Genomic DNA, 25,109 nt, shown 5'->3' with positions numbered 1-25,109 from the left:
TCATAGTTTTTTCACAAGTCACTTTTAAAAGGCCCCGGAAAAACAAGGATATTGTCTGTCTTGTTAATCATTATCTCATGTCATCACATAATATTTTCAGTTTTTTCAGCACTATAGTCCTAGAATCAGAACATTGTTTGTAACCTAGTAATAGTTCATTAACATTAATTAAAGGAATGATTTTATTCTACTAACTCTGATTGACTGCTACAGACTTCTGGCAGAAATTTGCTAAGAAGGATGACGCTGTTTCAACAATACATTGGCAGTGTCTATTGTATCTACAGTAAGACAAGATGAGGCCATTTGTTATGTTAACCATGAATATGTTAAACCAAGCCTCTTAACTTGATAATCAGTTAGTATTTTACAGTTGACTGCAAAAAAGGAAGACTATGAGGCTAGTGGGTGAAGAAGGGTGGAGAAGGGGAACTAAGGGAGTCTGAGGTGGAAATGAAAATTTTGGAAATCAGATTCTACTGTTTCAATGTTTGACTCACTACTTTGTTAAAAGGGAAGAATTTCAAGCTTCCTTCTCTGTTTGATTAAGTTCTTTCAAAAAATTGACAGGTTAGGTTGTGCAGTACAACAGTGTTTTTAACATCTCACTAATTGAATGAAGCTAGCCATGTGCAACAGAAAGGTTTTCATGTTTGTTTATTGAGATTGTGCATGCACTGTGTTAATTTCACAGTCTTTGCACATGTATTCCTCCTTGAATTAGAGAGAAAAAATAATGTTGAGGCTTGGAGATAAAGTAATGATTTTAAAGAACAAAGAAATGAATTTAAAATTCCCTGTCCCCAGAGTCTTCTCTCTTTCTCTGTGTAGAAAACAGATGCACTTTCCAAAGCTAGATTATCTCATGGCTTTGTGTCTAAGATCAGAATGGAAGTATTTGCAGGTATATTATTAAGAGCTTGAGGAGAATTTGAAAGGTGGAGGGTGACATTTTATAGTTGAATTACAAAGGGTCTTCTCACCATGTAAAATTACAATATTGGCTATATCTGTGCTGTATAAAGCAGCATTCATTTGTATCTGGGATGGAACATGCTTTATTGCATTCATGAGGAACAACTGAGTTTATGTCACATTGCCACACATGTAGTTTGTGTCATGAGAACTTGTAGCTTAACTCTTTTTGCTTCCCAACTTCCTGATCAGTGAAAGCAGCCCATTTTCCCTGAGGGAGCATTGTTTTTTCATTCCTTCAACAAATATTTAGCACTGGACCACCATCAAGTTACGGAATCAGCTAAAGTTTATTTGTTCCTAACAGTCTGTCTTAATTTGGGTTTCTTATAAAATAAACTCTGAGACAAAGACTTGAGTACAGGTAGTGTTTCAGAGATGGAGGGTTAGGGGATGGATATAATCCTTGGAAGCACAAATAAGAAAGTGGTAAAAATGGGATGGGAAAGTGATAAAGTATGCATAATGGAATAAGTTGTACAATATGCAATTAGGACTCAATTCTTTTGGTGAACCTCTGAGAAAGTATGGGAATATGCATAAAATCTCCCCTTTGGGTTGAAAGCTGAGGTATTTATTCACCCATATATCTGGATTGTGCCACTAAAGTTCCTGTCATGCAGGAGAGAGCACTCATGGGGAGGACAAGAGACCCTGGTTCCTGAGTTGAGATACTGTCAGTGTGCCAGAGACCATCTCCCATAGCAGGAACCCAAATGAGCCAAGAAGATATGGGGATGTGCCTCAGTAGCACCTCCTACAAGATCCTTGTTTTCCTACTCCAAGGCAGGGTCCATTTTGGAGTTAACAAAACTTAGACAGATATGACCAGAAGCATCTTATATGGCTGTGTATGTTGTGTAGTGTATAATACCAGGATTGCTGTTTATATAGACTGAAATGTAGTTATTGTCCCTCAGAGCTGTGTGATGAAAATCTGTAAAACATTCACATGGACCACACTGTAACTGGCATTTCTGGGAGCCTTGTCGTGCATGGTCTGCAAAGCTGTGCCTACAATCTCTCTTACAAGAAAAGAGAGGGGCCTCCCCTGGTGGCACAGGGGGTTGAGCGCAGTGCTGTGAAGCTGCCCGCAGCCTCTGCAGTGCAGGTTTCAATCCCAGCTGGCTGGGGAGAGTCCCACATGGTGCAGCAGACCTCTCCTGTCGGGCCTGCTGCTCCCCTCAGCAGTGTATTTCGTTAGTCTGCCTGTTCTGTTCCCCATCTGTCTCTGGTGAATCCTCTCACCCTCCTGCACATCTGGCCTGTACCCCGGTAATTGTATAAATAAATAAATAAATAAATAAATAAATAAATAAATCAATCTTAAAAAAAAAGAAGAGAGATTGTAAGAAGGGTAGATTTTAACTTTTGCAAGAGTAAATAATTTATTATAAAACATTAGACAGAGGACATTTCAGAATAAAAGATACTTCAGTTAATGTATTGCGCCAGCCCTGTGATAGTGACAGGTTCTAAATGACATTCTGACTTAGACCAAGCAGACATTAACCTAACACCTTTTCTTAGCTGCGTAAATGGATGCAGCACCACATGCATAGCATCTGCACCTCATTGGGAAGCCTAATTGCCACCCAAATCTCCAACTTTTGGCCTTTCTTACCTGCACGGGACATGCATAGCTGCCTCACAGATAAGTTATAGGTGTGTCACTTTAGCAGAGGGAGACTGTTGCCTCAGTTTCCCACCAATCCTTTAGGCCATTCTAGTTTAGTTGAAGGCTCTTCTTTTCTCAGTGTGTTTCCCCAAATTAGAGGTTTTACATTAAACAAGGCAGACACAACCATCCACATGCATCTTAATTAGTCTTTGCCAATGGGACAGTCCAAATTTGTTTCACAGGCAAATCTTTGTGCAACCAGGGCCTGCTGTTAACATTTTACTTGTTATATTCTACATGAGTCTGATGAATAAGAACACAATATCTGTAAAAGGATGGCCCTAATCTCCAAATTCTTGCCCCAAGTAATGAACAAATGCTCTGTATTTTCATGTAAACAGGTATATAGAACCAAGTTTTTGCCTTTTTTTTAAATTAAGTGATTTTATTTTAACATTTATCATTTTTAAAATTTTTTTAGGCAATATTTGCTTCCCCCCACCCCCTCAGATTGAGTCCCCATAGAATTTCCTTCCCCAAGGCACCCGTGCACCATCACCACAGTCCCCTGTGCTCCTCCCTCCCTCCCTCCGATCCCTCTCCCACCTCCTCCCCTGCAGTATGACTCTGGTTTATAATTGTCTGTTTTTGCTTTGTTGTGTTTTATACTGTTATTATTTTTTTTTACACTGATGTCTTATTTGGTTCCCCTATTATAAGTGAAACCATGAGATATTTTTCTTTTTCCTTCTGGCTTATTTCACTGAGCATAATTCCTCGCTCCATCCACGTTGCTGCAAATGGCATGAGTTTATCTTTTTTGATTGCTGAATAGTATTCCATCATGCATATATACCACATCTTCTTGATCCAGTCATCTGTTTTTGGGCATTTGGGTTGTTTCCAGGTTTTACCTATTGTAAATAGTTCTGTAGGGCCTCTCTGGTGGCGCAGCGGTTGAGCGCTGGGTTGTGAAGCTGCCTGCAGCCTCTGCAGCGCCGGTTCGATCCCCGGCCACCAGAGGAGGGTCCCACATGGCGTGCAGACCTCTCCTGCCGCCCACTGCTCCCCTGAGCAGTGCACTTTGTCAGTCTGCCTGTTCTGCTCTCCGCTCTGTCTCTGGTGAATTCTCTCACCCTCCCGCACTTCTGACTGTACCCAGTGCTTGTATAAATTAATTAATTAATTAAAAAAAATAGTGCTGCAATAAACTGGTCCAACCACTGTAGAAAGCTGTCTGGAGTTTCCTCAGTCTACTAAAAATGGAGGTACCATACAATCCAGCAATTCCACTACTAGGGATCTACCCAAAGGACACAAAAACAGTGATTCAAAAGAGCACCTGTACACCTATGTTTATTGCAGCACTATTTACAATAGGCAAAACCTGGAAACAACCCAAGTTTTTGTCTTTATATATGAACCTCACTGTTAATTGTAGAATATTGGGTTAAGAAGATAAATGCACAATATATATTTTAGAAATACTAAATACTTAATTTTCAATCTCAGGTTGAAAAAGAATCCAGGTGGCAAGGATAGATGGCATAATGGATCATTTACAACTGTTACTGGTTAATATTATTTTTATCACACAAATGAAGTAGCACTGCCATGAATTAAAAACTCATTACCTGCAAGCATAAGTAAGCAACTGTAAGTATTTCTGCAAGCACTGTACTCTGTGAGTACTTCCTTCCGGCAACTCAGACTTATGAAATGAAATGTCACGGATAGGGTAGAGAGAACTTTGATTATTTGTTAAATTTAGAATGTTGTAAGTCAGCATTTTTGTAATACTGAGAAACATTTCATCTTTGAAATGAAATACCTCTGAAGAAAAAGTGTCTTATTTATAGTGTAAAATATAAAAATGATAATTTTAAATGTAGAGTTAACTGGCATTAAGTACATTCATAGTGTTGTGTAACCATTATTACCATCCATCCTTAGAACTTTTTCATCTTGCAAAACTGCAACGCTGTTCCCAATAGCCACTAACCTTTTCCACTATTCTACTTTCTCTCTGCAAATTTGACTACTCTAGGTACTTCTTACAAGCAGAATCATACAATATGTGTTCTCTTGTATGTGACTTAATTCACTAAGCAAAATGTCTTCAGGATTCATCTACATTCATTGTACATGTCAGAATTGTCTTCCTTTGTTTAAAAAAGATTTATTTACTTATGCATACAAGAACTGGGTGTAAGCCAGAGGTGCAGGTGCTGAGAGGATTCACCAGTGAGTGGGGAGCAGAACAGGCAGATGTACTGAAATACAGGTCTGCTGCACCATGTGGGTTGCTCCCTGGCCTGCAGGGGCTAAAACTTGTGCTGTAGTGGCTTGATAGCACTGTCTTTAACCCCTGTGCCTCCAGGGAAACCCATAATTGTCTTCCTTTTCGAGGCTGAATAATCTTCAATTTTATGTATACAGTATACCACATTTTGTTTATCCATTCATTTGCCTATACATATTTGGGCAGGAGAAAAAGTGTGCAAAAGCATGATCTTTTTCTTTTCTTACATTAATTTACTGTTCCTTCTCCCTCTCTCCTTTCCTTCCTCATTTTTTTCTTCCCTTCCTCTCTCCCTGCTTAGAACATGCATAGAATTTGACTAAAGGATATTATCATTGGGCATATCAAGGAATAGTATAATCACTTTCTTTTTTGTCATAACAGACCTTATTTTTTAAGGCAGTTTTAGATTCATGGAAAAATTGAGCAGAATGTACAGAGCTCTCCTTTATATCCCCTGCCATTGCACCCCTAGTCTCCTTTTCCATCAATATCCCTCAACCCCACCCCATTAGAGTGGAATTTTTGTTACAAGTGATAAACCTATATTGAATCATCATCTTCCAAAATCCATAGTTAACATTAAATAAATCACTTTTGGTACTGTATATTCTACTGATTTTGATATGTAAGTCATATATCCATTATTATAGTATCATACAGAATAGTTTCAGTGCCCTGAAATTTGTTTGTGCTTCACCTATTTCTCTATCCCATCCCCCTAACCCCCGGCAATCACTGATCTTTTTACTGTCTTTATAGTTTTGCCTTTTCAGAATGTTATATACTTGGAATCATCAAGTAGATAGTCTTTTCAGATTGCCTTTCATTTCATACAGTACTTCTGAGTTTCCTTCTTATGTTTTTATGTCTTGTTTTCTTTTAAACACTGAATACTACTCCATTGTCTGGGTTTACCATAGTATGTCCATTCACCCCTGCAGGACATCTTGGTAACTTCTCAGTTTTGGTAATGATGTGTAAAGTTGTTATAAGCATTCACGTGTGAGTTTTTGTGTGAATTATGTGTCTTCAATTAATTTGAGTAAATACCAAGTAATGTGATTGCCATATGTTAAAATTATGTTTAGCTTTGAAAGAAACTGCCAAGCTGTTTTCCAAAGTGGCAGTGATTTCCTCTTAGCTTTTATCATCTGCAGGCCCAATTATAATACCTAAGTCACAATGTCACAGTTTGGACTAAGTGACATATAGGGAATGGCCAGTCATCTACATAAGGCTTGACATAAAATGGTTGCAATTTCTTTTACCTATTCACAACTGTCCAGAAAATGTCCCAATATAGGGCTAGGAGAAGGTTTTTATGAATGGTTCAGTAATTTATGATTGCTGAAGGTCTAAACCAAGGGTTTTGGAAAGAAAGGAGAGGATAGGAAGAGTGTGTCTGAAGGATTAGGTAATAGTTTGGCTATCAAGGACAAATAAACAAATTAGACTAGAGACAGACTTCTTGTAAACCTAGCAAATTATAAGAATTGTGGAACTATAATGGGAAAAATGAAGTTGGGTGGGTAAGATTGTTTATAAATTCAAAAGGTCATTGTGGACATGCAATAGGTATGTGCTGGTTCTTGCTGATGGAAGTAATTTGAAGAATAATGTTTTTATACGTGCTCAGCTTTTACAATGTGGCTTAATGGCGATATTTTTGTTTACATTTTCTCTAATGGGAGGGAAGATTATAAAACACATTTATTTTTATTTTTCCATTATTTCCTGTACTACAAAGAAAAAAAAATAATTTGCCCTTGAATACAACCATGGTCAGTAACAGAAAAATCATTTGCTGTCATTATCTGTGTCAGGTATGTGTCACAGGGGTGACCTATAGTTATCTGTTACCACTTCACTAGAGGGGAGCAATTACAGCAAGGGAACTTTCGTGCTGTATTTCAATGTGACAGTCTTCCTGAACTGAAGGACAGTAAATGCACAAGCCTCCAGATTTTAGGGTAATTTCCATATCCAAAAAAGCGTCGATATTTCTCAGAGAATTTAAAGATTAGCTGAGCAACATTTCATCCTGATTATTTTTATATGTTGAACTAGTGCCTGATTTTAAGGATATGAGCTGCCAGTAAGGGAAATTTGAGTTAACTTTTAGTTTGAGTAAGGAAACTTTTGACGATTTCCTAGATCTTTAATAATTTTCTGAGAGTGTATTTTATAGACATCCTGATAATATTTGTGCAGATAAAACCAAGAGAGAAATAAACAAAATAAGAACCGGCTGGAAACCACAAGCCTTGAACCCAGGAACTAGTCCTGTGCCTCCAAGGCCGCTCCCTCCGCTACAGCCGTGCCTTTTCCCGGCTGACACTTGCTTCACCTTGTCCTCCTTGCGGGCTTCAGACTTCTGCTTCCTTTGCTCGCGAGAGCTTCTCCTTCCAGCAGAATCTCTAGGTAACTGCAGGAAATGGACGCTGGGAAGAGTCGCCGCGCACGACTTGACCACGCCCCCAGCCCCGCCCCTCCTCCCCTGCGCTGCCGCGGGCGCTGCTTCCCCAGGCGCACGTGTAGTTGTTGTGGTCGACGTCACGTGCTCACGGAAGTGCAGGCGCTACAAGGCCCGCCTCCAAGATGGCGGCGCCCAGTACTTGGAGCAGTGACACGCCTCAGATAAGCCTCCAGCGATAGCCAGAACGTAACCTGCAGTGCTATGGATCGGCCTGGGTTTACGACCTCTCTGGTGGTGAGTACCGGCGTAGGGTGACGCGATTGGAGCGCGGGAGTCCCTCAGTGAAGCCCGTAGGGGCTTCTTTGCGCCAGCGCCCTGGACTGTACTCGGGTCACCCGCCTCCTGGTCTGGGGGGTAGAGTGGGTCTCCCAGGCCGCCGCCTAGTCTGGTGTCAAGGCCAAGTCTTTCCTACCCAGACGGTTTGACAAGGGGTTTGTACTGGATTCATATTTTTCCACACGGTGGTTTACGTAAAGAAAAAGAGAAGTTTTAATTATATACTATAACCACGCTCAGGGCAACTTAGTAATTAAAGAAATATGTGTAACAAAACAAAAACGTTTACTCAAATCTTTTCCAAGATTATGGTTGTCATTTTGCTATATCTTTCTTCAGTCTCGGCGAATGACTCATTCATTCATTCATTCAGTGTATATGTATAATTTTAATCTGCTTATTCTGCTCCCAATCTTCTAGGCTTTGTGTATATTGAACAGAGCCAACAAGACAGTAGTGTTTAATTCCTAACAAAACTGCGAGAATCAACATGTTTTAACATCAAACACACACACCAAGGTTCAAAAAAATTCTTTAATTAATATTTTGAAGTCTCTTGTTATTTGCAGTCCAGTAGGGGGTACTTGAGACATCAGTGAATAACACAGAGATTTGGGTGCCCGTGTTTTCACTGAGGAGCCGGCAGGGCAGACAACGAGCAAATAATATTTAAAAAGTTTCTTACAGGGGAAATGGAGGCCTGGAGGAATGTCTTCCTTCAATTATCAAATGTAGTTGCAGCTGTTGGAGATAACAAGGTGAACAAGATAGACCTGCTCACAAAGGTCAGGTGCTAGAGAAAGTATAGGAAAATGATCACTGGGATCACTGACATGAGAGCTAGTTTCAGGGTGTTAGGAGATGTGAAAGGGGTGCCTGTCACATTTATGTGGGGTAATGGTTTTAAGTCTAGATTTGGATGAACTAGGTTTTAGACATACAAAGAAATACATTACCACTTCCAAGGAGTTCTATCTAGCTGGTGAGATAACAGTAATAGTTTTGACCTTTAATATTTCTGTTCCAGGGACTGGGGTGAGCTGTTTACGAACATCTTTTATTCTTCAAATTAATTCTTATCCTAGTTTTCCAAATGAGGAAATTGAGGTACAGGGAGATTAGATAAATTATCCAGAGTCACATAATAAGTGTAATCTATTTCATGTGTGTAAATTGGAGTGCAGTTTTTAATTCAGGCTGTGTAACATGGGATCACTTGTCCTTAACTGCTTTTTGATGCTCTCTCTCAAATTAGCAACTGTAGTAGTTAGCACTGTAGCTAAGTGAGTGCCAGAGTTACCATCAAAAAATTGGTTTTAAATTTTATTTTGCTAAAGAATGTGTAGGGTAAATGAAGATGATCAGGCTTTTACACCATTGGCCTCAGTGGCTACTACTTGCAGCCTCAATCTTGTTAACGTAAAAGGCACGTGGATCTGGGACACGTGTGCCTGATTATGGACACCTGAGCAAGGATGTGTGCGCATGTGCAAGTGTGCACACCTGAGTCTAGTGGTCAGGGATATAAGACCGCCCTCACTTAGCTAGAAGAATGGCTACTAGGGGATAAGAGAACGCTAGAGAGAGCTCAGAGAGAAAGAGTAAAGATTTGCCAGGGGCTGAGAGGGCTGCCAGCCTCCTAGTCCCCTCGCCTCCCTGCCTTGTGAGCCTGCAGGCTTGCTCCGCAATAATTGGCATAGAAAGAGCATGAAAGCCTGAAAAAGCGACGGAGGGCTCCAGGACTCTCCTTTCGAACCTGTCCTGTGCTTGCTGCCACTACAGTATGTATTTGTTAACTCTATGTGTGAGTTACTGTGTATGTAACAGAGTAGTTACAGAGGGTAAAATCAGGGTCATTGGGTGGTATTTCAAGGAAGACAGATTGCATTCTACCTAAAGACAAATCATTTTATTCATGCAGTGGTTTATCTGCCGCGTACCTTGTCTGCCCCGCACTGTGATACGGAGCCCTTGGAGATTGTCTTTGAGGCAATCTGAGCATTTTTAAGGGAATTCTCAAACTAACAGTTTTGTGTAATACTGCGTTTTGTGTAATGCTGTGTTACCAGTGTCTGGTACTTTGTAGCATATCACCTGGAATTGAATGAAAGAATAAGTGGTAGTCCTTGATTGTTGAAATCTTAAAACTCAAATTCTAAGAATAAAATGGCATGCGGTACAGAACCTGGCGTGTACCAGATATTTAAATATTCCCTTTCTAAAACTTCATGATGAGGATTGAAGGGCTATAGAGTGGAATGTGGGGAGCCCCTGTGGGACATTAGTTTTTTTATACTAATTTCTAAAATTTCATCATTGTTCATTTTTCAACAATATTTGCTCCCCCCCACCCCCTCAGGTGTAGTCCCCATAGAGTTTCCTTCACCAATGCACCATTACCACAGCCCCCCTGTGCTCCTCCCACCCTCTGTCCCTCCCTCCATCTTCCGCCTCCTCCTCTGCAATATGTCTCTGATTTGTAATTGTCCGTTTTTGCTTTGTTGTGTTTTGTACTGTTACAGTTTTTAAACTGATGTTTTATTGGGCTCCCCTATATTCCTGCTGTAAGTGAAACCATGCGATATTTTTCTTTTTCCTTCTGGCTTATTTCACTTCTAGTTCTATCCACGTTGCTGTGAATGGCATGGGATGTTAGTTTTGATTTCGGAGCAAAGAGCAGGCTATTAAGAACAAATCCATCAAAGAGTACTTTGACTGGTTGGTGCTTTCAGTAAATTAATTTGGAACTAATATTAGCAATCTGAACTCCACAAAGATAATAGAAAGCCACTTAAACTTGAAATAAATGAGGACAGGAAGAGCACAGGAGACTATGGTGATGGTGCACAGGTGAATTTGTCATGGAAATTCTATGGGGATTACACCTGAAAAAAGAAAGCAAACACTGTAAAAAAAAAATGAACAATGATGTAAAATATATATAAATTATTAAAAAAGAGGCATGGTTAGGTAAATGATGATAGATCCATTTCATGGACTATTCAGGGACTATTAAAAATACTGCTTGTGAGGAATGTGTGCTATAATAACATGAAAAATATTTCTGAGCTAAAGAGATCAAACTCCAAACACTGCAGATGTACACTTGTTCATGCCTCATTACTATGATATAAAATGCACTGTTTCAGTCATTAAAAATATATTGAAATTCTCTAAGATAAACTAAAACATTTTGATGGCATTACCTTTTTTCCTTCTAGTTTTTAAATTATAAAAAGTTCTTTGGATTTTTAAAAATAGCACCCCCTTTACCACATGGCTTTTCCTTTCTGCCTGACTCTTCTTTCCCCTTTGTTATTTAGCCATTTCACTACCCTTGGGTTTCATCTATTCATCTAATATCTTATATAAATAAAAAAACCTGCCATGCTGTGTGGATGTTTTAGCTTTTAACCAGTCCTAATATACAGGTGAAAGAATTTTGGAAAGTGTGGGTGTTGTGCAGTGTGAAGTCCTCACTTTGCATCATAGTGTTAGACTGCGTAAATGAATGTTCAAGGATAAGTCATGCAAAATGGTCTTTTTTTTTTTTAAGATTTATTTATTTATTTATATAAGCACTGGGTACAGTCAGAAGCGCGGGAGGGTGAGAGAATTCACCAGAGCGGGGAGCAGAGCAGGCAGAAGGACCGAAGCACACTGCTGAGGGGAGCAGGTGGCGGCGGGAGAGGTCTGCGCGCCTTGCGGGACCCTCACCCGGTGGCGGGGGAGCAGCTGGGGATCCAACCGGGGCTGCAGAGGCTGCGGGCAGCTTCGCAACCCAGCGCTCAACCGCTGCGCCACCGGGGAGGCCCCAAAATGGTCGTAACTGATGAGAAAAGTTATGATTATTCCATAATCTTTGAAGTGCTCATCAGTATGTTTCAAACTTTCTTACTGTCTGTTATAAACACAGGAAAATAGGAGTAAATCTACGTTTAGAACGTTTAATTTAAAACATTAGAAACAGGAAGAGTCACTTTCATTGTAAAAACTATCACACGTAATTTAAATAGTATTTGTCTTTTAGTCTTAAAATTTACAGATCAAGTATCCTTTTTTATGCCATAGTGAAGTGCAATACTGCTTTTTAAGTTTGGCTCTATTTCCAATATTTTATCTTGGGTATTTTCAATTATGTGAAATGTCTTTGTTCCTTTAATGTGAAAGTGTTTGCTGGCACAATTTCTGGGACATCTTCATTCTTTTTGTCACAATCACTTTCCTCTCTTTAATATTGATAAGCTCACCTTCACGAAACGCTCTGGCTGTATATCTGGAGATGCTCAAGGAAGAACAGTGTCCAGGTACCCACGGCCAAGCTATATATATGTTCGATTTAAATTTCACTTTCAGTGTTACTACTTTTCCTTTTTTGCTGTAATTTCATTTTTTGTTGGCCAGTTTCCTTTCTCAGTTCTCTATTTTGGTAAAGTGTCATCTTGGTGAACTGAAGTTTGAACCATGGTATTGAAAGATTTGTATAAATTGTGGTATCTGAAATTGCTGCATGTCAATAGTGTACAAAGTGGGTACTTTTTTTTTTTTTAACATTTTAAAAGGACAGATTTATTAGGAAAAGGAGAAATAAAGAGGGGCACCTGCACAGTCACAGGCAGGCAGGAGAGCTGGGTTTTTCAAAATGGGTAGACATTTTTGCCTTTCGTGAGGTGATCCTGAAAAAGCTCTTTTGTGGTGGGTGCACTCTGGTGGCCATACCTAAAATAAAAAATGCTTTTTCATAATACTCGTGTTGTCTTACTGACTGTCCTGAGAACCCTGGCAGAAGGGATCGTGAGGGGAATGGTATGGGTTCTGCCAGGGTATCTTAAGTGGGGTGACAAAACAGAAGAAAAAACATGAAGTTTTGGACATATCTTTATTTTATCTATTCTTTGTTTTCTGTTTTGCCCTCTATCTTTCTTTTCTGGAAGGTGTCCTCCTGGCCTTTATTCTGTAGTAAAGGAAGTAATTATTTGATGATGAGGCATTATTTCTAAATCTGTAAGGAACTCAAAATTAGGCTTCATGTTCTCAACGTTGATTTGTGGCATTTACTTCCTTTTGGTGAGTAAATCAGTGGGCACGCTTTCCTTTTTGCCCCTTTTGTTGTTGTTGTGCAGGCAGTCACTTGGACACAGTATAGTCTTTTTTTTTTTTTTTTAAAGATTTATTTATTTATTTATTTATACAAGCACTGGGTACAATCAGAAGCGCAGGAGGGCGAGAGAATTCACCAGAGCCAGAGCGGGGAGCAGAGCAGGCAGAAGGACCGCAGTACACTGCTGAGGGGAGCAGCGGGCGGCAGGAGAGGTCTGCACGTCATGTGGGACCCTCCTCCGGTGGCCGGGGAGCAGCCGGGGATCGAACCGGCGCTGCAGAGGCCGCGGGCAGCTTCGCAACCCAGCGCTCAACCGCTGCGCTACCGGGGAGGCCCCACAGTATAGTCTTTATTTGGATCAGTTGAGATGCAGGGCATCGTTGGAGACCACTGATCAACTAGCAGCACAGTCAAGAACTGCTGCTGTGGTGGAGGCATTTATTTTGCATCTCAAATGCTGGGAGATGGCATTACCTTTCCTTTCTCATTTTCCTTTCAGTTTAAGAGGGGATATTTGGAAATTGAAAAATTAATAATTTAGCTGTACATGACTAGTTAATATGCTTTTGTTACCACTTCCATAATGTTATGTGTCGAAATGTGTAACTTAAATATTATATATATATTTTTTGCGATACAGACAGAATTTGAGAACATTAGTGAAATGACAAATAGAGGAAAGATAAAAGTTGTGCCCACAGTTTTTTCCAATTCTACAAGTCAGGTATCTCTTACCTGTTTAACCAGACATATTTGTTAGCCTTTGCTTCGGTCCTTCCATGGAAGAGTTCCTGAGAGCTATGGTTCCTTCCCTCATGGGTTTACAAAAATAAAAAAAAAAAAAAGGTAATAATGATGTTGTAAATGGTGATAAAACATCACTTTTTTTCATAGCCAGTATATATAGTCATAATTTTGCATTCTGCTTTTTAAAAATTAACCTCTATGTTCAAATCTAATAGTCATAAGGAAATTTGAACTCTAGGATTTTTTAAGTTTTTTAGGCTGAAGCTGTATTTTTCTTGCCATGCACTGCTTGATCTGACTTCAGTTGAGTGAGTTCCTGGATGATTTGCACCATCCACTGGTGCAAATGTATTGGGGGATGGGGAGGGCACAACTGATTGTGCGTGTGGTACCATGGACATCCCTTCTCTCCAGTGTTCTGTACCTGTGATTCTGCAGACTGGGTGCTGCGATGCACTTCCTGAGGGCAGTGCAGTCTTGACTGGTGAGGAAAGGGAGCTGCAGACCAGTGTATTTTCTGTTCTTTTTTTACCAGAGATTGGCCTGTTTCGCTTCAGTAAAGGGTATAGACCTCCAAACTGTTTAGTTTTTCCCTTCTCAGGGCCCCAAGCTGGCATCCCTTCCTTTGTATCCTCCCCACCCCTAGACTACATCATCCGTTAATTTCCACTCACTTCTTGTTCAGTGAAATGTGTTCTGTTTCCTCTGTTGCTGTCTGGTGTTGGTCTCTGATGTTCAGGGGGTGTTCCAATTTTGCCCCAAGCCACAGGACTCGGATGTAGTGTCCCTCTGGTTAACTGTTAGATGATCCTCTTGGGATCAAACCTTTGGTCCTGTCTTATAACTTTTAAAAATTTAATGTACCTTTTATTTTTTGAAAAAGATTTATTTATTTATGCATATAAGACTGGGGTACAGGCCAGAGGTTGGGGGGTGGTGGTGAGAGGATTCACCAGAGACAGAGTGGGGAGCAGAATAGGCAGACTGGCTGAAATACACTGCTGAGGGGAGGAGTGGGCGAGTCAGGAGAGGTCTGTTGCGCCATTTGGGTTGCTCCCTGGTGGAGGATCATACTATGCTGCAGTGACTGCAAATAGCTTCATAGGTTGCGTCTTAACGCCTTGTGCCACCAGGGAGGCCCCTAATGTGTTTTTTAAATGTTGATGTGTAGTATATTCTAAAATATAAATTGCTGCCCTTTACTATAGTCAGTAATATATGCATTCGTCAAATATTTATGTCGCATCTGCTATGTACTGGTTCTGGGAGCGTATTGTGTGTCTCTTTCAGTCTAGTGGGACTCATTGATACTGACTAGATGACTAGATGCTCAACTGAATGATTAAAATTGTAATCAGCAGGTAGAAACAAGATCTTGATTTTAAACCTAGCCTGGGGGATTGAGAAGTATCTTTAGAAAATCCTAGATGTGAGGGAGATCACATGAATTGGATGAAATGGGAGATCAGAGTGGCAAGAGGCTTCATTTCTACCACCTGCTAGCACTTTTTACATTTATTCTATGAAGGTGGAGATGTATTTTTTTATCATTTATATGATATCAAGGTCTCAGTAAATTGTTAGCTGTAATTAGACTTGCAGGTTATCTAGGTGTAGTGTTCTAGTTTTTTGGGTTTTATCTAGGTCCTGTGATTTTCAGTGGAAGTTGCTGTAAATCTTTTGACAAATCATTATCCTGATAACCCTTCGATAAATGATAAATAAAAGTTTTTCACCTTGAAGAATGAAAGAATTTGGTGGTTTCTTATTTAGTTGATATTAGCACACTCAAACTTTTCCTGTATGTTTGAATACTTTGTCAAATTTATGTATAATTATAAGCATTCCTTAAAGCTTTTGTTTCAGCATTAAATAGGTGCTTAGTGGCCATATATGTGCTCTTATTCTTTTCCCTATTCTCTTTTATCTGTTTTTCCCTCCAGTCTCATGAATTTAAATGACATGTGAGTTAGTCTGAAATCCACAAAAGCAATTAGTAACTTTTGACTCATATGTTATTATATTAATAGATTGAATCTGGTCATTTTATTCTCACCAGATTGAATCTGGTCATTTTATTCTCACCAGATAGGAACCCTGATGGAGGGTTAGAGAATCAATGCATGCAAAGTAACCAATAGATAAAAAGAGTAATTAACTTATTGATTAAAATTTGGCAGTAGATGGCAAGCATCTCTCTAAACCTCCTAAGATTAACAAGATCATTAGTTAGAATGAAGTGCAGCATGTTTTTAAAGAATCCAGTCATATTGGCTAGTCTTACTAGGATTTTAGATTTCTTCTTGTTTTGAGAAATGAAGAGGTGGGCAAAATATTTTATATAGATACTGAATTTTATTAAATTAGTTTTCATTTTTATAGAAAATGGAATGCTTATTTTCTTTGAGTCATAACAACCTTTTTTTTTTTTTTTAATTGTGGTAACATTGGCTTACATTATTAGTATTTTGGAAGTGTAGGATCCCCTCCATCGGTATTGCCACCATAGTATACTCAAACCAGTCTATCCTTAGTCCACCACTGTAGTCAATTGTATTCCCTTTTGTCTTTGTCTCTCACCATTTCCCCACTCTCTTCTAAAAAGTGAGAACAATGTTGAAAATGGTTGACCTTAAAAAAAAAAAAAACAACTTCATCACCTGAACCTTTTCCCATAACTTAGTAAAGCCCACCTTTATATTCAGAAAGAAATACCATGTTATTTGTCATTCTCTAATTACCACTAGTGATTTTTCTCCTGGCACATCTGTTTTCTTTAATTCACAGAGTAGACTTCATGATCTTTGAGGGTCTGTCATGTCTGTCAGACTGATTGTATAGGATATTAACATTTATGCTCATGTACTTTTCTAGTGTAAACTAGTTTTTAATTTACCAATACTAGTTAATTGAAAGATAGGCATTATTGGTTTTATCCTGAAGAGTAATTTCTTTTTTATAGTGAACTCTTGCAGTGGTTTTATGGTGAGTGGTAAGTAGAGCCAAGTATTTGATTGGGACTTAATTTGTACTCACTGAGCATTTTGTAAACCCAAAGTGGGGAAATGACTGATTATTTTGAACGTTGCCTATGTATTTGAATGCCACTTTTGTTTCTCTATTCCATGGACTATATAGTTTTTAATGTGTATTTTACCTCTCTGAATAGGTTATATAAATGTGGTTCAAAATTCAAAAGACAGGAAAAATTTCCAATTCATTTGAAAAACTACTATGCAGGAAATCATTGAGAATTTCCTGTTTATAATTCTTCCCTCTGCTAGTAGAAGACTGGTTCATTCACATCTTTAAATGATGCCTTTAAATCTTATGTATTGACCTTTTCTTTCACAGTGTCTTTGAGTTCATAAAATTCTGAATTTCTTTTTGCTTTGACTGAGAGGTAGCCAGTTTAAAATTATTCTACATGTTTGTTTCACTGTAATCATGAGTTACAAACTTAAAGTACAGCTCTGCAAGCAACATAGTGTCTCTTGGAAGGTGACTAAGTAAGGCTGTGATATAATGTCCTCTAGGAATTTAGCTCTTTGTTTTTTTAAAAAAAAATTCATTCAATTTAAGAGTTATTACAGAATATTCAAATATATGCAGAGATAATACTGTCAGAATTCCTGGATATATGATTGTCCAAATACAAATCTAGATTCACAAGGATCATTACCTGTTTCAAAATGCAAGTCTCCAAAAAGTCTCAATGCAGATTCACTCAAACAACATGGAACGATCTCTGAGATAAATTAAGTGTAAAAAAATAAGGTGTAGCACCATGCACAGTGCATACTCCTTATTTTAAAAGATAAAAGGAAAATAAACTACATATTCATATTTCTTATATATGCCTAAAGTAACTTTGTAAGGATATATATAATAAGAAAGCGTTTACCTGACTTCTCAGGAACCGGGAAGGAGACTTTGAACACTTTCCTGGGTTTTGTTTGCTTGTTTACTTTTTTGCACCAGGTGAAAGTATAAAATTAAAATTCATTTACAAAAACAATAAAAATTTATAATTTATAAATAAAGAAATGATAATTGTTATTTCCCCAGAAAAGCCTCTAGATTTAGGTAGAAGTTCCTTTGCCTATGTCAAAGTAGTCAGTGGACTGATGGGTATGAGAAATATGCCTTCAAGATTACCTTCTTATCTCTACCCCCAGACAGTGGAGGGCGTATGTTTTTGTAACCTTTTTTCCCTTTTTTTTTTTCTTTTTTAAAGGCTGGTGGTGTAGCAGGTGTCTCTGTTGATTTGATATTATTTCCTCTGGATACCATTAAAACCAGGCTGCAGAGTCCCCAAGGATTTAACAAGGCCGGTGGTTTTCGTGGAATATATGCTGGTGTTCCTTCTACTGCTATTGGATCCTTTCCTAATGGTAAAAATTATATTGATATTCTCACTGCTATAAAACCAAGGGCTTTGTGTATAGTAACTTATCTTCCTAATTTGTTTTGTATTTATTAAGTCATTAATTTTGAATTGGCTAGTGCTGTAGGTCTCATTCCACTGTATTTGCAGTAGGAAAAAATGAGAAATCTTTATAAATGGTTTTTATTGTTAAAATCCTTATAGTGTTTTTATAACTTTGTGATGCCTTAGAGCAGTGCTTCTTAAGCTTGCCCACATGTTGAATCTCTTAGGTCTCTTTAAAAAGTACAGATACTGGTATCACCCCTGGAGGCTTAATTGGTCTGGACTTTGCCTAGGTATCACCAGTTTTAGATCCTTATTTTAATTATTTACTTATGTTTTGAGTGGTGATGAAAAGCAGATAAAACCACTACTTTAGTAAATTCTACAGTTAGATTTCCTTTTTTCTTAGGATAATTCATGAGAAACTCAGGTTGATTTGACATTTAAATGTCCATCTTTGAGCTCAGCATTCATATAAAGATGGCATGCAGAGAAATGGTGTTTTGGTCTTATTGTTTTTTTATTTTTGTTATTTAAAGATTTTATTTATTTATGAATACAAGAACCGGGGTACAGGCCAGAGATGCGGGGGAATGAGAGGATTCACCAGAGACAGAGTAGGAAACAGAACAGGCAGACTGACTGAAACACACTGCTGAGAGGAGCAGTGGGCGAGTCAGGAGAGGTGTGATTCGCCATGTGGGCTTCTCTCTGGCCGGCTGGGATCGAACTCATGCTGCAGAGGCTGTGGATTGCTTCATAATGCAGTGCTTAACCCCTTGCACCACCAGGGAGGCCCTGTTTTCGTCTTATTGGTTCTCTCCTTTCCTCTCCCCTAGCAATCTTTAGAACAGCAAACTTGAGGTTACCTTGAATTTTTCATAATTGATTGTAGCTGGTTGTTATTGTGTAGCTACTCTTTGCCAACCATAGGCAATCACCTGATTATCTGAGAGGCTCCAAGTACAGAAGCCTGTGTCTCTCTCAGGTTGCTGATTTACTTGGTTTCAGGTGTGCCAATTCCCTGTCCTTTGGTCTTCAGTTGGCATCTCCGTCCTTCTGAAGAGCTTTTCCTCGCACACATTGCACATTAAGAACTGTTGTTGGGGAGATGCAGGGTCAGTGATAGTCTGGAGATGCTATGTGATGCTTACGAGACTCATTTAGATTCTTGCCAGCAGGAGTTCACATATAGAATGTGGTTTCAATTTTTATGTGTGAGGAAGTGGTGTATTTCTTGCCATGCTCTTCACTTTTGCCATCCAAAGAACTTTAGTGAACGGGCGGTAATTTTGATTTGGCTAGATCATCAAATTGTTGGTGCGTTAAAATTTTCTATGTGGTACCTTTGTTATTTTCTTTTGCAACTGGTTGTCTAGTGTGAGTACAGTACATCAGCGTTACATTCAGTGGCTATAGACTTTATTGAAAATCTGTTCCGCAGGGGTGATGATGGAGGGGGATAGAGGGGACAGAAGGTCGAAAGAGATTAAAAGACCTTTTTTTCTGGATGTTTACTCTGTCATGTTGAAAATACATAGCTTTGTAAAGAGTTATGAGAGACTGTAGGTCTCAGCTATCCCAATCTCTCCTGTTGTAACATTTTTGGAGTCTCCCTTGAAACCTTACTGTGCCGTCATTTCTTTAAGATTTATTTTTATTTATACATGCAAGAATGGGGGTTTAGGTGCAGATTATGAGAGGATTCACCAGAGACAGAGTGGGGAGCAGAACAGGTAGCTCCACTGAAATACACTGCTGAGGGGAGCAGCAGGCGAGACAGGAGAGGTCAGCAGCACCATGTGTTTCAGCTCCATGGCTGGGATCAAATTTGTGCTGTAGTGGCTGCTGATAGCTTGATATTGCTGAGACTTAACCCCTTGCACCACCAAGGTGGCCTCATGTGACTTCATTTCTAATTAGCAGGAGTTTTCTTGGGTGTCACCAGGAGAGTTTTAGGGTTTGTGTTTGTAGAGGAACTTGGTCTATCATAAAAGCAGCAAAGTCAGACCAGGCTGAAGTGGTTAACCATGAAAACCTAGAAACTTTAATACTGTCTCCCTTTTTCCCTGGGGGTGTAAGTAGGTGGGACAAGAGAATATATAGCAGGTGGAACCTGTAGCTGAATGCAGTTGGAGAGAATCTAGCTGTAGATTTAGCCAGTGCGCCAAAGTAGGATAAACCTCATTAGAACCACACATGGGAGCAGGACCTGTGTTAACTACATAAAGCTGCTTGTATTGATCATCTCTTTTCCATAGACAAAATGCTTTCTTTTAGCCTGCTGTTTGCTGGCAGTCCAAGGAATGTTTCCAGTCTTATGGAGAACTGATTTTCACCCTCAAGCTCTTTTTCTGAGTGTTTCAGTCACTGTGACATGTTCAGATGTCCTTCAAATGATGAATTTGTAACTAATTTATCTTTGATGGAAGTGATAAACATCTTTTGATTAACAGTAGATGGCAATCTTAGGCTCATAGGCTAAGATGAGTTCATGGTGATGGGATAGTTTTTTAGAGATTTTGAGTTCCAGTTTTAATGAAATGGTTGTTGCCTTGATTAAAGGTGAGTTAATACAGCATAAGATGGCAATAGTTATTTTGAATACCAGCAATAAAACATTATGGAATAGACATTCTATTGGTTAAAGTATATGCTTGCAATTTTAACACTATAAATCCACATAGCTGATTGTTTCACGACCATATATAAAGATATTTTGGATCACAGAAATTCATTCTTTTCTGGAAAGCTCACTTAAAAAATGTTAGGAGACTTTTCAGTACAATTGGTAAATGCTAGGTTAGCTGTTAGGCTTCTTCAGGAGAGGGATAAGTCCTCTGTATTTTTTAATTCCAGGGTCAGGCATATAATATATATACTGCAAGGGTAAAGGAGTGGGGTGACTGTGTTTAACTATTATCTTTATCTGTTATTGCATAATTTAATAGGGTTGTAACTTTTTAGAACAAATTTCTTAACAGTTTGAAAATATATTTAAATCTTATGAAAGTCTGGCTTGTTTTAAATTTCAGCTGCTGCCTTTTTTATCACCTATGAATATGTGAAATGTTTTTTGCATACCGATTCATCTTCATATTTGATGCCTGTGAAGCATATGTTGGCTGCCTGTGCTGGAGAAGTGGTAAGTGACAAGTTATATGTTAAAATATTTCAGAAATGCAGATCATGCATATATATTCTGTACAGATATTGCTTTTTTTTTTCCCCAAGATTTATTTATTTATGTAAGCATTGGGTACAGTCAGAAGCGTGGGAGGGTGGGTGAGAGAATTCACCAGAGTCAGAGCGGAGAGCAGAGCAGGAGGACTGATGAAGTACACTGCTGAGGGGAGCAGCGGGCAGCAGGAGAGGTCTGTCGCGCCATGTGGGACCCTCGCCGGCGGCTGGGGATCGAACCAGCGCTGCAGAGGCTGTGGGCAGCTTTGCAACCTAGCGTTCAACCGCTGCGCCACCAGGGAGGCCCTGCTTTATTTTTTAAAAGATGTTTCTTAAATTATGAAAATTACAAATCCCAATAGATGAAACATGACAGTTGAAGGACAATCTAGATGGGATGAAAAAAATAACCAACTATTTACAAGACATACCTAAAACATAGTGATTGTAGTGTAAGGTAAAAAGTATCAGGCTTTTCTGCCCTCCCACCATCAGGATTGATGATGGATCCCTGTGGTCCTGAATGTATGCCTCATGGCGGGCCCCTGCAGTAGGATGTGGGCATACGTAAGTGGACACACCTGAGCTGAGAGACTGGGCTTATAAGGGCAGTGTCATGGGGATGCCAGGAGAAGAGCAAGAGAGCTGAGCGAAGAGAGTGGAACAACAGAACGAAAGAGAAGCAGAGGCCACAAGAGAACATCGGAGAGCCCAGAGAGAGTGAAGACTTGCTGGGGGCTGGGAGCCTGCCAGCCTCCCAACTCCCCAGCACCCCTGCCTGCCGTGTACCTGGTAAATCCCAATGAAAGCCTGCAAAAGCCACCGAGGGCTCTAGGACTCCTTTACCCATCTGCTCGGTCATAGAAAACCTGCCCTGTTCCCTTCCTGCCCCTACAGTGATACAGAAAGAATAAAATTAAAGACAAGGAAGAAATATCCATACAAATTGTGGTGGCTTTGTATTACATCAACACAGGCGAGCTGGAAGTTTGTCTCCAGGTTAGGCTGGCCACAAGAGAAATGTGCACAAGTGTTGTGAGGTGGAATTGAAGGAGTTGTGTTTGTGCTCAGAATGGGGGTGTAGGATCAGCTCTGTTGCAGTTTATCCACCTCATCACTTGGCCTTAGGTAGTAGCCCCACCTCCATCTCCATCAGCCACCACCCCCGTCCTTCAGCTTCTCCAAATTCTGAGTCAGGTATGTGGGCTCTTTGTGAAGGGGGCCAGCTTATACTACAGGTTGCTTAAGTCATTGAAGTTAATGAGAGAAATGAGTTTTTCCTTGCTCTTCCCTTTCACATCCTTGTTTCCTTCCTGATTTCTACCCTCTGTCTTCTGTCCTAGCACTGACGCAGAAGTAACGGTTCTATATAAACTGCTTAACCAGATCCCACAATTTCTGTCAACATCCCTACAATAACTCTTTGTTCTTGCTATTCACATTGGTTCTACTTCTCTGATCAATACTAACTTGTTTGGAAATACAAATTGCAAGAGAGCTGAAAGAGAAACTTAAATAGTGATACAAGGAACAATTCACCTGGGACATATAATAAACCTGAACCTAAGACTAAATAACATAACGTCCAAATGTAAACAAAAATTACCAGAGATTGTCCTCCCTGCTGGCCTAGGGGTTAAGGCTCAGTGCTGCTACCTGCAAGGCCCTCTGGTATGGCCTGAGTTTGATCCCTGGTGAGGGAGCTAACCCACATGGCACAGCAGACCTCTTCTGTCTTGCCCACTGCTCCCCTCAGCAGTGTATTTCAGTAGATCTGCTTATTCTGCTCCCCATTCTTTGGCTGGTAAATATTCTCACCCTGCACCCATGGCCTGCATCAAGGGTTCTTCCACGCAAAAATAAATAAAATCTTAAAAAAATTTACCAGAGCTATAAAGAGAAATGAATAAAAATGTCATCTTTTTTGGAGATATTGATAGCAGTCTGTCAAAGTCTTACGACTTAAAACTTTAGAATATAAAAGTTTCCTTCACCCACTTACCTTTTGCACATTGTCTCCTGCCTGATATTAAGGGAACCTCTTTCAAATTTTTTTTTGGTTCCACTCCAAATTTTTTTTTTTTTGAAGATTTATTTATTTATACAAGCACTGGGTACAGTCAGAAGCGTGGGAGGGTGAGAGAATTCACCAGAGCCAGAGCTGGGAACAGAACAGGCAGAGTGACAAAATACACTGCTGAGGGGAGCAGTGGGCGCAGCAGGAGAGGTCTGTCGCGCCACGTGGGACCCTGGCCGGTCGGGAATCGAACTGGCACTGCAAAGGCTGTAGGCAGCTTTGTAGCCCAGCACTCAACTGATGTGCTACCAGGGGGGGCCCCTAAATTTTTCCTTATTGATCTTATCTTCAAATCCCAGTCTGGTATTTATGTAATCCTAAATCCTGAGCCTTATCATCAGCAGGGTACATTAACAAGAATGGCCAGCAGTGAAGAAGGAGGGTCTCAGTTTATAGGACTTTTATCATTTTATCAGATAACATTTTTATTTTTATTTTTTTAAAGATTTATTTATTTATACAAGCACTAGGTACAGTCAGAAATGCAGGAGGGTGAGAGAATTCACCAGAGCCAGAGCAGGGAGCAGAACAGGCAAAAGGACCAAAGCACACAGCTGAGGGGAGCAGCGAGCGGCAGGAGAGGTCTGCACGCCATGTGGGACCCTCGCCCGGCAGCCGGGGATTGAACCAGCGCTGCAGAGGCTGTGGGCAGCTTCGCAGCCCAGCGCTTAACCGCTGAGCCACCAGGGGAGGCCCAACATTTTTATTCTATTTAGAAAAGTAGTGGTATATATTTATCAAGGATATTTGGAAACCAGTCTTTCTAACGTATTTAAAAAGCATTTATGGTGTGTTGTGCTTTTGTTTGCTGTGCATTATTTTCCTTTATAAAATTTGGAAGAGGGGTCAGAATGGGGCATGTGCAGTTGTATGGGGGAATATAAAAATAAAATTTATTATTAAAAAAAATAAAATTTGAAAAAAAAATAAAATTTGGAAGAAAATCTACTGTTTAAAAATCTAGTTCTCTTCACTTGAGGGTATCGTGAAAGAGGGTGAGGAAAAGAAACCCTGACAAAATAAATATTACAATAATAATATTTAAAATTGGAAGTAAATATTAAAAGTAAATATTAACTTCAAAAAATACTATTACTTTTAAAAAGTGAAAGTAAATACTAACTTTAAGAAGACTAATAAAGCCCAACTTTTTTTTGTTTTTTTAAAGATTTATTTATACAAGAACCGGGCTACAGGCCAGATGCACGGGAGGGTGAGAGGATTCACCAGAGACAGAGCAGGCAACAGAACAGGCAGACTGATGAAACACACTGCAGAGGGGAGCAGTGGGCGAGACAGGAGAGGTCTACTTGCCATGTGGGTTGCTCCGAGGCCGATGGGGATCGAAACGGCTCTGCAGAGGCTGTGGACAGCTTCACAGTGCTGCGCCCAACCGCCTGCGCCACCAGGGAGGCCCATAAACCCCAACTTTATTGAGACATAATTCACATATATCACCATAATTAACCATTTAGAGTATACAGTTCATTGTTTTTGTATATCAGAGTTGTGCACCCATCACCCCAGTTGATTTTAGAATATTTTCATCAACCCAAAAAGAAACTTAGTATCCATTAATAGTCACTCCTCTCCTCATTTCCCCCAGTTTTCCCACATTATATCCACATCATCCACCCGTAAACATCCTGTAATCTACTTTTTGTCTCTATGAATTTGCAATTCTGGACATTTCATGTAAATAGAATCCTACAGTACATGGGCTTTTGTGACTAGCTTCTTTTACTTAGCATAGTATTTCCCAGGTTCATCATGTGGCAGCAGGTATCAGAATATCTTTTTAATTGCCTTTTTGACTTGTTTCCACTTATGACTGTTAAATACATGATGCCGCTCTGAACATTTATGTACATGTTTCTGTGTTGATGTATGTTCTAAGTTCTCTTGGATTGAAATCTTGG

General features: G+C 39.6%; 1 protein-coding gene across 1 annotated transcript in view; it reads left to right on the top strand.

Moving 5' to 3' along the window:
- Nucleotides 1-7,578: 7,578 nt before the first annotated feature.
- SLC25A26 (solute carrier family 25 member 26) overlaps nucleotides 7,579-25,109 on the top strand; it is a gene marked incomplete at its 5' end in the record, with an annotated part of 117,198 nt that continues 99,667 nt past the window's right edge. The window contains 3 exons of the mRNA XM_084247273.1: nucleotides 7,579-7,611; nucleotides 17,739-17,895; nucleotides 20,969-21,078. Of these exons, the coding sequence (XP_084103399.1) occupies nucleotides 7,579-7,611; nucleotides 17,739-17,895; nucleotides 20,969-21,078 (300 nt within the window). The remainder of the gene's footprint in view (nucleotides 7,612-17,738; nucleotides 17,896-20,968; nucleotides 21,079-25,109) is intronic.

This window comes from Talpa europaea (assembly GCF_964194135.1).
Source record: "Talpa europaea genome assembly, chromosome: 11".
Lineage (NCBI taxonomy): Eukaryota > Metazoa > Chordata > Mammalia > Eulipotyphla > Talpidae > Talpa > Talpa europaea.
This window is presented reverse-complemented; position numbering and strand designations above follow the sequence as displayed.